A 14,786-nucleotide genomic window follows, 5' to 3' on the forward strand; every position below is an offset into this window, starting at 1 on the left:
ACAGATGCAAGCGATCTCGCCGGCGAATTTAGGTTTTGGGGGTAGTTGAAGGTTTGGAGTTTACTGTTAGTTCTAATGTTAAACAATGTATCTTAGATACTAATCTTACTGTAACTGCCATCAAGGACGGTCTTCAAGACATCGGAGTTGGAATGTCAAAGAAATCAGTTCACGACGTCATTGAGGGTATCAAACACTTTGGTGGAGGCCTCATTGTCATTCCACAGGTCTATCAAGAGTGTGGCATCAGCAAGCTAGTCAGTGAAATCAAGAGCCTTGTCGCTAGGTTAGAGTCAGGTGAAGCTGGTCTAATAGATGTTATCATCCGTGAACTCATCTTACCGATTACTTCAAGAATGCTATTACCGACGAGAAGAAAGGTTCATACACTGACTGTGGTGTAAATATTGGTAAAATCATTGGAATTCTATTAAAAGATTAAAAAACAAAAAAAAAAAATAATAATAATAATAATTTATAAATATTTACAATAAAATATTATCAAATCAATCTGCTCAACAAAATTAATCAATTTATTGATAACAAATGATCATTAATTAATTTTATTGTTGTTTAAACTATTGGATTACATTATTTGAAACAATAAAAAAAGATATTTTAAAAAAAATGAAATGAAATTTCCAAAGTACAGTTTGATGATTTATGATCATTAAATGGGCAGTGGTGGTTGTTGTATGAAAGTTCTCCAGAGAACCTTGAAAAACTTCTACACTTTATTTTTTATCTTCAAAAACAAGAGAAATTTAAATTAATTTCCTGGAAATTGAAATATTCTTTTTTTTTGTCTATTTATTTTCATTAGCTAAACAAATAACTATCTGTAAAGATACATAATATTAATAAACCAATAACCAAAACAAAATGTCATTACCAACTTTATACTATTTGAATGGAAGAGGAAGAGCTGAGGTCTCTCGTATTATCCTTAACTATGCCGGTGCCAAGTTCAATGACCACAGAATTCAAACCTATCCAATTCCAGAGGATATCCGTAACTTGACTACCTTTGGTCAATTCCCAAACTATATTGATGCCGATATCCAATTGTCACAATCGATTGCCATCGAGACCTATCTTGCCAACAAGTACAACTTGAACGGTTCAAATCAAATCGATCAAGTAAAGATCCTCAGCTACGCTTTGTCATGCGGTGACCTCTTCCAAGCCTATTTCACCAGTAAGTACGCCGGAGAAGCCGGAATGACCAAGTTCCGTAGCGAACTAGCTCCACGTACCATCAAGTGCTGGGAGAAGATCATCTCTGAGAACGGTGGTAAGCACACCTACGGTAACACTCTCACCTGGGCTGATATCTCCATTTTCAATGCACTCGACTACATCTACTACATGAAGGAACAAAGTATTTTGGAGCCATTCCCAGCATGTCGCCAATTCCACCAACAAATCTTAGAGTTACCACAACTCTCTGCCTACTTTAAATCACGTCCAACTGACGACAAATTCTAAACAAATAAATAATTAGTTATATATTATTGTAATGTTTAATTAAAAAGAAAGCAATTATTTATTGTTTTTAAAAAATATATTATTTTATGTTATTAATTGTTTTTTTTTGTTTATTTGTTTTTGTTTTTGTTTTTGATTATTATTATTATTTTTTTTTTTAGAGTTTTGGTTGTTTAACATTGAGTACATCGAATAGATATTTCTTTTGACCATTCTCTTCCTCTTGGGTTGGCATGAGTTTTCTTGGATTGCAAATATTCTTTGGATCGACGACCTCCTTGATTTTTCTGTAGACATTGATCCAACCGTTGGAGACGTATCTGTTCATCCAGGGTACGTGTTCATAACCGACACCGTGGTGATGACTGATGGCACCACCGTGCTTCAAAACGATATCGGTCATCAAACGCTTACCTTCGGTGTATGGTGTCATCTCGTTGTCGGCATTCTGCTTCGAGGCAAAGATAAAGTAGAGACAGACACCATTCGAGTAGGTATGTGAGATGTGAGCGCAAATCCACGATGGAATACCCTTGGAACGGAAGTGGTCGTTGAATGCCTGCTTGGCTTCCTTCCAGAGTGGCAGCAACGACGACCATGAAACAGTGGTTTCGGCGACGTCCACCCACATGTTGTGGTTCAACAAAAAGTCACGGATATAGGGAAGATCGTAACGCTTCTCTGCCCAGGTCTTTCCTGGCGATTGTCCCAATCCGAATGCTCCGTTCTTCGAGAGGATATCAAAGACGCTCTTCTTGTGGAAATCGACTTGCTTCTTGGAACCTTCGAATCCGATGATCGACAAACAGACGCTATTGAAATCGAACGAACGAATGTAGTGAAGATACTGCTTGATTGCCGACGAGATAAACTCTGAGAATGCACCCTTGCTTGGCTTCGAGGAGAACGACAATCTGGTTTCATCGGGGTCGTAGATACGGATCATGGTTGGCAAGATATCGGAACGACGAATCTGCTCCAACGCATTGATGGCGTGAGTGAACGATGGGAACATGAATCCAAAGTACTCCTCAGCCTGTGGCAATGGATGAACTCTCATGACGGCCTCAGTAATAATACCAAGAGTACCTTCCGATCCCAAAATAATATGTTTATAATTAATACCAGCACCTGCTCTCGCACCATTTCTCAACTCTAAAGTACCAGTTGGTGTTACAGTCTTGAAAGAAACTGCCATATCTTCGATATCTCCATACTAGTAATAAATAACAAAACATAACTAATAAGTATATTATTACAAACAAACCTAACTAATTATAACATTATATTAGCTTTTAACTTACTTTATCAGATTGATGACCAGATGAACAAGTTGCTAACCAACCACCAAGTGTTGAGAATTCGAATGAATCTGGATCGTGACCAAGACTGACACCAGACTTACGGAGTTCCTTCTCCAAGTCTGGACCCATGATACCTACTTGAATGCAAGCGGTCATCTCTCTACGATCTACCCAGAGAACCTTGTTCATTCTTCTCATATCGACTGAAACAACGAATCTATCGGTTGTAACTGGTTCACAAGCACCAACAATATTCGATCCACCACCATAAGCAATAACAATAACATTATATTTATTAGCAGATTGCATCAACTTTTCTACTTCATCATGTGATTGTGGTAATATAATTAAATCTGGTGCATTATTAATTTGACCACTGTAAAATAAACAAAGTTATAATATTAATATCTATCTATCTATATATCTATCTATCTATCTATTATCTTCTACAACTTACATTCTAAGACGAACTAAATCACGAATTGATTTACCATAGACATGAGTGATACGTGCGAATTTATCGGTCTTGAGTTGATCGGGAGTGAAAATCGATTGGAGTTCACGTTCGAACGATGGGTTGATTGGACGTGGTGCAGCGATGTTGATTTGATCGAGTTGAATCGATGGTGTGTTCTCGAGATTGGAGGTCTGTCCGTTCAATGTCAACTCCTTCTTGATGTAGTTGGCAAGCGATGGCAATGGCACGGCAGAGGCAGTCGGTGTTGTAATTGCAATGGTTCCACTTGGCTCCAAGGTATGCAAGAACTTACGAGTGTCACCCCAACCGTTCCACTTGATCTTCTGATAGTAATCGACGTTGTCCTGTGGGAACTGTGCCAACTCTTGTCTCTCTGGAGCAATGGTTGCAGTGGTATTAGTACCACCCACTTTATTATCTTCTACTTCCAATTGCATTTTTGTTTTTCTTAAAATTAAAAAAAAAAAACAACAAATAAATAAAATAATTCAACAATCTTAAACCACTTAAAAAAAAAATTATTAAAAAGGAATCAAAAAAAAAAAATTATTAAAAAAAAAAACAATTCATTGATATTTTTGAAAAACGATGACCACTTTTGCATCATAATGATTTTTTTTTTTTTTTTCATCAATTCATTTGGGAAATTGAAATTGAATTTTGTTTATTTTTTATTTATTTTATTTATATAAAAAAAATCCAAAAGATAATATTTTAGATAACATATAAGTCATTATTGTAGTTTATCTGAGTCACTGAAAGTATAGAGATAATATTTTAATCTATTTGATATTAAAAATCAAGCACGCAAGAGAACATTATATCCAAAAGTAGTTAAAGATTTTATTTTCTTCACACAAAGAAATTAAAATTATTTTCAACAAAAAGTTTTATTTATACAGCTTGGTGACTTTAAAACAGAACAAATTAAAATTGATTTTCGTATTATTTTTGTCCATTTCTTCAATATTTGTCTGTATATCTATCAACTTTTGAACAAATTGTCATGATTTTTTTAATCTTTTGTATATGCAGAACTTGTTACAAAATGATATAGCTAGTCTTTTCTTGATGTAGAAAGGTAAAGAAATATTAAAAAAGTAAATAATTAAAGTCTCAGCTAGCTAACGGTAATTAAGATTTTGCACAAAGCTTACCATTAAAATTTAATTTGTTATGTTTTAAAGTCTTCCTGAAATCAATATATATTTGCAACATGTGAAACTTCTACATCTAAATTTATTACTTCATATAAATTTATTTACAAAGTAAAAATGAAAAGTTTGTTGTATTTAATTAATATTATAAAATAAACAAAAAAAGTTGTTTTAAATTATAGATAACCATCTTTTTATAATTAAAACAAATAAATAAAAATAGACAATTATTGTTTTTTTTTTTTTTTGATTATAAAATATAATAATAATGTTTATATTCGAAATTTTATTACATTATCTGTGAAAGTTGAATCTTTTTCAAAAGAGACGTTTAGATTCTCTTTGGATCGATGGCAAGATTCATGTTGGAATCCATGATGGCTTGAGCATTTCTAAGAGCAGCTGCGGTTGGTACTGGGAATTGAGTAAGACCTTCGGAGGCAAATTCGTCAATGGTACCCCAGTTGTCTCTGAGTTTTTGACGGAGATTGTGCCAACCTTCGGTGGTGAGGATTTGGTCGACGGCTCGGTAGGCAGAGTTGAGTGCACCGATGATCCAGGCATGGTGGACACTGGTTGCCTCACCGGAGAAATGGAGGGTTCCGTTGACCTCGGACTTGGTGATGTCGGCAAAGTACTTGGAGAATTGGCATGGTGAGAAACCAGCGAATGAACCGGATTCGAATTCAACTTCATCCCAGTTCCACATCTCCCAGTCGACGAGTTGAGCACGGAGGAAATCGTAGTCGACACGATGGAGAACGGCGAGATTCTCGAGGAGCAACTTCTTCAATTGGGAACGGTCGTTTTGGATGGAGGCGAGACGGGTGGCGTCTTGTCCCCATGTGTAGGCGACGAGGAGAGTGTATGGACCGGAATGGGTAGAGTTGATACCGTACGATGGGTAGTTGACACCACGGATTGGAAGATCAGTCTCTGATTGACCACCGAAAATTGGCTTACCCTTCATGATGACGGGATCTTCCCACCAACGAGTCTTGAAGGACATACCGACCTTGACGGAACGATCGTAAGTGAGGACACGGTAGGCTTCGTTCTTCTTGTAGGAGAGACCGCATTCGGTGGTATCGATTCTCTGGAGGACACCGAGTGGGACGGTTGAGATGACGTGGTCGTAGACACGGGGATTACGTTCACCGTCGATGGAGACACGGAGAGTTGGTCTAGTGACGTTGGCAGAGTCGAGACGGGAAACACCTGGAGCAATCTTGGTGACACGTTTCTCGAGTTCAACCTTTCTTCTTCCGATGGATCTGACCATGTTCTCGGCGAATTGGTAAGTTCCACCACGGATGTAGTACCAGTCCTTACCGGAGTAGTCGTAGAAGTTCAAGATACCTTCAGTCAAGGAGTCGAGGTCGAAGAATCCCGAACCGGTGTTCATTGTTTCGAACCAGGTAATGGCCATTTGGTCGTAACCAGCCATGGTATGGTTGGGAGTACATGTGTTGTCCTTCAATACCTCACCCATGTAGTTACGGATGGAGTAACAGTCGAACTTCAAGAGCTCCTTGTAACCGTTGTCAAAGTCCATAGTCAAATTGACAATGAATGGCATGATAGCCTTTCCAAGCCAGTAGTTTGGAGTGATTTGAGCGTAGCAGTCTGGGACGGCAGAACCTGGACCACCGTGATATTGGTCACCGAAATGGAGTGGATCTCCCATCAAGCTGTCGCTGGCGTAGACGTATTGACCGTTGTGGTAGAGAATGTTGTTGTCGTGGCTCAAGTAGAAGGTTCCGGTGGTGACTGGATTACCGAGCGATTGGAGCTTGTTGACCAAACTCCATGGTTGTTGACCGACGACACGATCCATGACTGGTGTTCTTGGGAAACGCATGGCACCGAAATCGACATAGTCGTATGGAGCACTCGAGAATTTGAAGGTGTGAGCACGACCTCCGAAACGGTCGTTGGCTTCAACAATTTCGTAGGAGATACCCAAGTCTTCCAAGAGGAGAGCAGCGTAAAGTCCGGACATACCAGCACCTACAATACCGACTGTCATTGGTCTGCTTGGCTTGGAGAAAGTTTCTATTGGAGCGGCACCAGCACCTGCTTCATTGAGGAGCGAGTTGGCATAGTGACCACGCAGTGAAGTTTGTTGTTGGGCCAAAACACCGGCAACGGTGATGGCCAAAATTACTGTTAATACAAGTAATCTCATTTGTATTGTTTATAAATAATATTTGTTTTTTTCTACAATAATAAAAAAATATTTTCTATTTTTAAAATTAAAACAATTTGAAAAACAAAACAAAACAAATAATATTGTTGGTGGTATTGATACAAATAATTATAAATTAATAGATGGTATTGATACAAAGAGATATAAATATATTATTATAAATTAATAATAATATAAATATATCAAAATATATTTATAATAAAGGTTTAGATGTGAAATGAATTGGACAATGAACTATCTGGAAGCTCTTTTATAACCAAACAGTTGTTGGGTTCACACATAGTATGAAGTTTCTTCCAATCGGATGAGGGAACAGGTGGCTATAGTTCGCATGTTTTCAACAGTCTGAGACAAATCAGATAACAACATATATCTCATTCTGCAAATCTGGACCGCACACCCTAAAGGATTTTTGTGATTACTTCGAGATTTTTCAGGTTCACCAATTGGAATGTTTGATTAAACACACTCCACAAAAAAAACCATCAAAAAAAACTGTTTTTCGTAGTTTTTTTGCGAGTGACCATAAAAGCAATTTTTTTATTTTTTTTTGAATTTTGCAAAAACAATGTTTTTTTTGTTTTGTTTTTTTGATCGCAATCAAATAATTTATTAATAAACTAAACCCCCTCCATAACCCTTCCATATTCTATCGTTTCAACAAAAACAAATTTCTTTTTTTCAAATCTTTGCCTTTCAAAGAAGAAGATGTATCAATTTGATGTGATGATTGCAATGCCAATGATATATTACTATTTGCAGTCAGATTTTAGAAACCTTTTTATGATTTTGTGATCATTATTAATATTAATTTCTATTTTCTCAAATCAATTAATTTTCTCATACACCACTATTTAGTAAGTCCATCAGATTGGTTACCACTGAAAAATAAAAAGTTTGTTTTTTTGTTTTTTTCTTTGCAAATTTAATGGTCACAAGTCTGTGATCATTGGACTACGTAGTCCATTTGCAGCTTTCAGACAATTAAATATCTCAATTTGTAAATGAACCACAGAAAAAAATAGAAAAATAAAATAAAAATAAATAATTAAATAAAAATGATAATATTTTATTGATTTAAGTTATATATAAATATTAAATTCTGGTTTTTCATAATTTTGTTGTTGAATAGATAGATTCGGTGGGTGGGGAGGGAAATTTGGCGCGAACTTATGTTATTATTGTTTTGTTTGGATGTTTGTTGTTTTTACTTTTGGTGAATGAATGAATATAGATTATATGTATATATGTTTAGTTAGTAATTGTTTTAAATTATTTACTCAAAATCAAAGAATCGTTCATTGTTTGTAAATAATTTTCTTTTACAGAGTAGGATAACAGCTACTATGATACCAACTAGTAGGATACCAGCGAGTGGTACGTAGATAAAGAGTTCCCAGTGAGTGGGTGGATCGATTGAGCATGAGGTGTGGAAAGAATCGGATGCTCTGAGTAATTCGATTTCCAGTGGCTGTTTGCAGTAGTCGCAGTAAGGGAAGTCAAAGTAGACTTGGCTGGTTTGACGATTCACTCCTGTGTAGCTCTTGATGTAGTAGGTCGATCTGCCATTCGATTCCAATCCGGCGGTAACATTTATCAGTAGCGCAGTCTTGTCTTGTGAAACACGGAAATACTCGAGATCGTCATTTGCGAAACGGTAGTCGGTGTAAACGAAATCACCACATTCGTCAGTTGGCAATGGAACGGTATTCACTGACAGACTGTAGAGTAATCTCAGATGATTGTTTATCGATTGATAAGTATAGTTATTGACTATCAACTCATAGTGGAATGCAGGTGCAGTCTGCGCACCAGCAATGTTACTAATAGTTAGAAGACCGAAATTATGATTCTTCTCGTCGTAGAGATTAAAGAATGAATTGCCACCGGATGTAGCGATGATCTGTGGTTTGAAGGAACGTGCTTCGGCACCCATGACATTCATCTCCTTGATGGCGGTCACCTCCAACTGATAGACTTGGTTACCAACATAAAAGTTGAAATAGTTTGCATTGTTTGGCGAGCTCGAGCTAATTCCATGCTTGATATCGGTGGCGCCAGTGAAATACTGTGAGTCACATCTGAATCCACTCCAACCATCCTCACACACACATTCTCCATTCTCAACCTTACCATTACCATTACAAGATGTAATTTGTTGTTTAATATCTTAATTATATAAATAGATCAGTATGTTTGAATATATTTGTTCATCTTTTTAATATAATACTTACAGAAGAACATTAGATTATTGGAATAATAATTGAATTTACCAACAGTTAGTTGAACAATTGGTAATGATTTACCTGGCTTGATAGAGATGCTACAAACTAATTCTTCGGTGGTGACAGAAACAACTTTACATGGTTGGTTAGAAATGGAGATCTTTGTACTATTGACAGGATTTGGACCAAAGTTACCACGGAAACTGAAAGTAAATGGTGAATCATCATTATCGAAAATAATACCATGATTATTTCCAACCTCTGTTACAGATGTAATAAATGGGTATGCTATTATAATTTAAATAGTTTAGTTATTTAATCAAACCGAATATCATATATTAATATACTAAATAGTACTTACTTGGTTGAACTACAATTTGTTTCAAATCATTTTGACCATTGATATTTACAGAGACATCGTTATTACCGGGAATCAGCACACCGCTTTGACAGACAATCTTTGTATTGCTTGTTTCATTGAGGAAGCATGGGAATGAATTGATTGATACTGTAACTGTTGGCTTTGTAAGATTGAATGCACCGGTGATAGTAAAGATAAATCCACTATTAATCTGGGCATAAGAGATGGTATCAATTGCAGCATCTATATATATAAAAAAAAAGATAAGTTAGTTAATAATCAATCGTATTATAAGTTATCTATTAAATGACTTACTATCAATTAATAAAGTGTAATGTGCTGGTATTTTATTTCCTCTGAAATCAATTGTACTATCATAGTTCTGTGTTAACTCACTTGTTTGTTTTGTTTAGGAAATAGAATAAAGATATTAATATAACTAGTCAAGAGATAATAATATAATATTTAAACTTTCAAACTTACAGAGTGTCAATGACGGAAGTATTCAAAAAAGTAATATTCATTCTACCAGTTCCACCGACTCTTAGCTTTTGAATAGTAGTACTATTAAAGATGAAAGTGTAGTTTCCTGGTCTCTCAGTATTCAAATATAAAAGTTGGGCAATTGGGAAGTTTTGGTCAAATGTATATTCTCCTGGTAACAATGTTAATGTTCTATAAATAGTAAATTTATTAATAAAAGGATTGAATAATTATTGTTTAGCAGTATAAACTTACGGATCAATAATATATTTGAAAGTTGTATTTCTGTCGAATGAAGTTGGAGAATCAATTTGTCTATTAAATAGATTTAAAAAAAATGTTAATAAGTGATGTTTTTAGATATTTTTTATATTATTAATTACAATTTAACTAATTTAGTTAGATTCTTAAGGTTTGAGAAATCTTGAATGGTTCCAACTTTTTGTAATATCCTAACATGTTTATTAGGGGTTAGTCCATGGTTTTAAAGTATGTAATCCTAAAGATACTTACAAATTAACTAGCATATCATATTTGAAAACTGGAATTGAGGTTATAGATGTGTCATTTTGAATACTAAAAATAAAAAAGATTTAGTTATTCTTTTCTATTAATTGTTTAAAAATATTAATATTTACGCTATGAAATATAATTTTGGAGAATCATTTAGAAGCTCTAAAATGTTTACTGATGGATCAACAATGGTAGTAGCGTACTCAACATTATAATTTGTTAAAAATGGTAAATTGAATTTGGGAGGTAGTAAAGTTGGATTTGGTTTAATATTTAAATTAATTGCATCTGGTCTTTATTTTTTGTTTGTAAGTTTGTTAGTTTTAAAATGATTTTAAATAATAAATTGTTTAATTTTAAACCTTACATGTAAATTGAATTTATATGTTTTCTACCATTGGTTATTATACATTCAATATATGGTTTACAATTACAAAAATCGGAAGAATTAAAAGGAGCACCAAGTTGGTATTGGTTTACATACCAAACCATTGAATCATCTTTTTTAAAAATAATAATAATAAATTAATATTAAATTATTAACAAATTTGGAGATTATTTTGTTCTTACATTCAACTTGGTCTAAAGGTAAATCTGTGGATTGTCCATTTATAAAAGTCAAACTTAATGTTATTAAAGATAGTATTAATAATTTTGAATATTTATTTATCATAATTTAAAAAATTGAATTGATTTAAGAATAAAATAAAAAAAAAATATATATAAATAAATATTTGTTAACTATGATGTAATTGAATGATTGATTGATTGTTATAAACAATTGTGCAATTGAAATGAAGAAGAAACAAAGCAAACAAGAACAAGGAAGAATATTGTGTTATTGATGTTGAATTTAAATAATCTATAGAGGTTTAATTAAATAAAATAAACTAATTCAATTCGAATTTATTTATATATAATATTTATATAAATTAATTTAATTAAATTGGATATATGATGATGATGATGGTATTGAAAATTAAATCAACACTTAGAAGCAGAGACTGTGAGTGTGTGAATTGTGATTGTTAAGATTATAGGATAATACATTATTGTTATTTTTTATCTTCGATTGGATAAGGAATGAAAACTTTTTTGGAATAGGGTGTTAAAGATAGAGTACATATTGTAATGTTTGATTTAATGTAAATATTTTACATATTGCACTTACATTTTTAAAAACACACATATATATAAATATATTCACACACTAAAAGTAAAAAAACTCACAAAAAATTAAAGTCAAAATTAAATTTATTAACACAAAAGTGTTTTGATAGTGTTGGTAATATTATTTTTGGTTGGGTTGAAAAGTAAATATATATTTATATATGTGGGGAAAATGACAAAGATCATGATAATGTTTTAGTGTGTAATAAAGAAAAAGGCAAATTTTAACTTCATGGTTTTGTTTGACCCTAAGATTAGGATCATCGATAGACTTTGAAGAAAATGTACTGAAGATTTACAATTAAATCTTAATATTTAGAGTAGAGAATTTGATTCTTTTTTCAAGTTGTTACTCTATTTATTTAATTTAAATAAATTTGTAGATTTTAAAGACAAAATTGATAACCAACAATCTTTTAAAAAAAGATCTCAAAATTTGCCAAATTTTACATGTAGATATTTAAGAATACCAGACTATTATAACTGAAGGTATTATTTTTGCAAAAAAAAAAAAAAAAAAAACGATGAAAAACAGGTGGTTGGTCATTAAGTCTGTTCATTTAAATTTTTTTTAATTAAAGATATATTTTGTTGTTGTTATTTTTGTTTTCAAAACTTATAGTAGTATTTGATTGAATCGATCGATCGATCTTTTAATTGTACATATCTTTCACTATAGTAGTAGTAACATAAATCAATATATTTGCATAATGAATGTATTATTATCATTATAGTATTTAGTATAGTAAAATCTTGTAATATCATTTATAATTTTAAAATAAACATTTTTATTTATTATAATTAGAAAGATAAATAAATAATCAACATTAAAAGATATATAAATATAGTATGAATAATTTAATATTAGTATCATTATCAATTGTATCGATTTACATTGCAAATACATTATATGATTGGTCGTTAGAAGGCAAAAAAGATGTAGATTGGATACATCATCACATCGGTATATTCGGTGTCTATATAATTACAGCCAGTATTTTGTATTTCAGTGCATTCTTTATTCTTATAGCTTTATCTTTCACAAGTTTCTACAATAGAAATATCAACAATAATAATAATAATAATAATAATAACAATAATAGTAATAATAGATTTGGTAAATTATTTTCATTTAATATCGATAGGAAAATAATCATTGCATTACTATTTATATGTACATTGATAACATTGTTTCAATTGCTCAGCGATACAGGAGCGTCACTTGAACATCATGGTCAATACAACCTAATCATTCTGGTTGGTATAGAACTTCTTTATATTTCCATTGCATTGTTTTGGATTATATCATTAAAGTATGTTAACATATTTATAATCATTTCCGGAAAGAAATATTAATATTACATATTAATTTATGAAATAATTTTATAGATTATTTAAATTTAAGAATATTATAATTGGTTTGGTTATTTGTGGTATTTTCGTTGGAATTGTTTTCCAGTCTTATCGGACTGGCTTTGTAAGACAATGGCCGATTGGAATTGCCGGCAAGCGAATGTTGTTCCGTGGCGAGAACGGCGAGTGTAAGATTCCCGAGAATTTTACACCGTGGCCAGATTTCATACCGAAGGGATTCACCAGAGCGTTGGTTGGAACTCAGGAGTGTCCTACGGAAGTACCGTTCGCCTACTTGACTGCCGACCACATGCTGCACATGGAGTGTGATGCGTCCGACCCCGACAGCTCCTACACGCAGTCACCGAATTTCTTTACATCGATTGAAGACGCCGGAAATCTCGGTCGTGAAATACGTCCGCTTTTCGAAAAGTATTCGACGTTTGAGCGGCGTGACAAGTGGAATGGCGAGCCCGTCAAAGTGGTCGACGAGACGGTGTTGGCGCGCTGCGGCGACAAGACAGAAGTTCTAATGCAAAACGTTAGAAAGCAACATATTCACGAGAGAGCATCGCATTTCACTGATAGTCAAAGAACTAATATTAAACAGCCGACCTCGACAACAAAGAAACCTATCAATATTATGTTTTTAATGGTTGACGCTTTGTCGCGCGCACACTTTAAACGCGCGCTACCCAAGTCTTTCCAAGCGCTGGAGAAAGTACACACCGATGGCGCCGCTCATGTATTCCAATTCATGAGATATCACTCATTGAAACCCTATACCGATCCCAACACGATTGCCATGTACACCGGCTACAATTCGCTGCGCTACGACCAGACGCACGACCCCGAACTCTCGAAGGTTCCACATCCCTCGCACGAATGGCGTCGCAATCCAATGTATTTCCAATCGTTCCGTAACGATAGCTATACCACGGCATGGGTGTATGGATTCTGTGAAGACTGGTTCCAGGCGTATCTCTCAAAGGGCAAACCGGTCGATTCCATTGACCACGAGCTGGTACTGCCGTTCTGCGCGCCAGAAGCATACCCGCCAGCTCAGCCATTCGGTAATTTCGCCGGACCATTCTCATTCAAACGTCGATGTCTCGGAAACAAGCATATTCATCAGCGAATCTTTGATTATATCAATCAATACTGGGCAAACTACGAGGAGGTCGGTAAGATTGTTCACGCGACGTTCATGGATGCGCACGAAGGCACGATGGACGTGATAAAGTACGCCGACGAGGGGTTCCTGCAGTTCATTGGCACCGATATGTCGGAGCGTTGGAACGACACGATGATGGTGATGGTCGGCGATCACGGATCACACATGGGACCCTACTATCTCTGGGCACAGGGCGGTCACGTCGAGGTGGCAATGCCGACACTCTACATCACGCTGCCACTCTGGTTCCTCGAGGCACACCCCGAAGTCAAAACCAAGTTCCTCAGCAACGAAAACAAACTGTCGACACCGTTCGAGCTGTACAACACACTGCGAGCACTCTCAAACTACCCAGAGTTTGGTGGAATCGATATCATGGATCAATTGAACGAACGACTAGAAAAAGGTTATCTCAACGACATCAAAGACGACATTCAATGTAAAGATATTGGAATACCCTATGATTTCTGTCAATGTCATTAACCAAGTCAACTGTTTATAACATTATTAATTCATCATTAAAAAACAAACAATCTGATGATGAAATCAAATCAATCAAATACTCAAAAAAATAAATTATTATTAATAATCTCTTTATTATCATTTTGTAAAACTATTCTTTTGATTAACATCAAAAATTCTATGAATATTAGTATAATTTTGCGATTATAATGATCACACATACAGTCATCAACCATCGATCCATTTTTTTGAATTTTAAACTTCAAATTTAATTTAATTTTCATTTTTTTTCTTAATTTATTTTACAAACTTTTATTTTTGATTAATTATTATTTTATTATTATTATTAATTAATTATTTTTTTGAAAAAAAAAAGATATTTGAATATTTGTAAATATTATATATTAGT

At 34.1% G+C, this 14,786-nt stretch overlaps 6 protein-coding genes across 6 annotated transcripts; 3 read left to right on the top strand and 3 right to left on the bottom strand.

Moving 5' to 3' along the window:
- Positions 1–152: 152 nt before the first annotated feature.
- On the top strand, positions 153–827 carry PPL_09747 (uncharacterized protein; the record flags this gene model as incomplete). Its single annotated transcript, XM_020580539.1, has 2 exons — positions 153–400; positions 824–827. The coding sequence occupies 2 exons, from the start codon at positions 153–155 to the stop codon at positions 825–827; spliced, it is 252 nt and encodes an 83-aa protein (XP_020429126.1).
- Positions 828–882: 55 nt separating this feature from the next.
- PPL_09748 (glutathione S-transferase) lies at positions 883–1,488 on the top strand (the record flags this gene model as incomplete). The annotated part of the gene is made up of 1 exon (XM_020580540.1): positions 883–1,488. The coding sequence occupies one exon, from the start codon at positions 883–885 to the stop codon at positions 1,486–1,488; it is 606 nt and encodes a 201-aa protein (XP_020429127.1).
- Positions 1,489–1,645: 157 nt separating this feature from the next.
- Positions 1,646–3,707, bottom strand: agps (FAD-binding oxidoreductase; the record flags this gene model as incomplete). The annotated part of the gene is made up of 4 exons (XM_020580541.1): positions 1,646–2,300; positions 2,337–2,704; positions 2,793–3,168; positions 3,250–3,707. The coding sequence occupies 4 exons, from the start codon at positions 3,705–3,707 to the stop codon at positions 1,646–1,648; spliced, it is 1,857 nt and encodes a 618-aa protein (XP_020429128.1).
- A 1,051-nt stretch (positions 3,708–4,758) lies between these two features.
- Positions 4,759–6,615, bottom strand: PPL_09750 (flavin monoamine oxidase family protein; the record flags this gene model as incomplete). The annotated part of the gene is made up of 1 exon (XM_020580542.1): positions 4,759–6,615. The coding sequence occupies one exon, from the start codon at positions 6,613–6,615 to the stop codon at positions 4,759–4,761; it is 1,857 nt and encodes a 618-aa protein (XP_020429129.1).
- A 1,297-nt stretch (positions 6,616–7,912) lies between these two features.
- Positions 7,913–10,891, bottom strand: PPL_09751 (uncharacterized protein; the record flags this gene model as incomplete). The annotated part of the gene is made up of 11 exons (XM_020580543.1): positions 7,913–8,805; positions 8,871–9,149; positions 9,223–9,465; positions 9,538–9,578; positions 9,706–9,897; positions 9,961–10,020; positions 10,089–10,157; positions 10,219–10,281; positions 10,344–10,511; positions 10,586–10,718; positions 10,789–10,891. The coding sequence occupies 11 exons, from the start codon at positions 10,889–10,891 to the stop codon at positions 7,913–7,915; spliced, it is 2,244 nt and encodes a 747-aa protein (XP_020429130.1).
- A 293-nt stretch (positions 10,892–11,184) lies between these two features.
- PPL_09752 (uncharacterized protein) lies at positions 11,185–14,398 on the top strand (the record flags this gene model as incomplete). Its single annotated transcript, XM_020580544.1, has 6 exons — positions 11,185–11,232; positions 11,323–11,363; positions 11,815–11,840; positions 12,257–12,382; positions 12,419–12,701; positions 12,778–14,398. 6 exons carry the CDS (start codon positions 11,185–11,187, stop codon positions 14,396–14,398), a joined length of 2,145 nt encoding a protein of 714 aa, XP_020429131.1.
- Between the last annotated feature and the right edge of the window lie 388 nt (positions 14,399–14,786).

Source organism: Heterostelium album, assembly GCF_000004825.1.
Source record: "Heterostelium album PN500 unplaced genomic scaffold PPL_scaffold11, whole genome shotgun sequence".
Taxonomy (NCBI): Eukaryota; Evosea; class Eumycetozoa; order Acytosteliales; family Acytosteliaceae; genus Heterostelium; species Heterostelium album.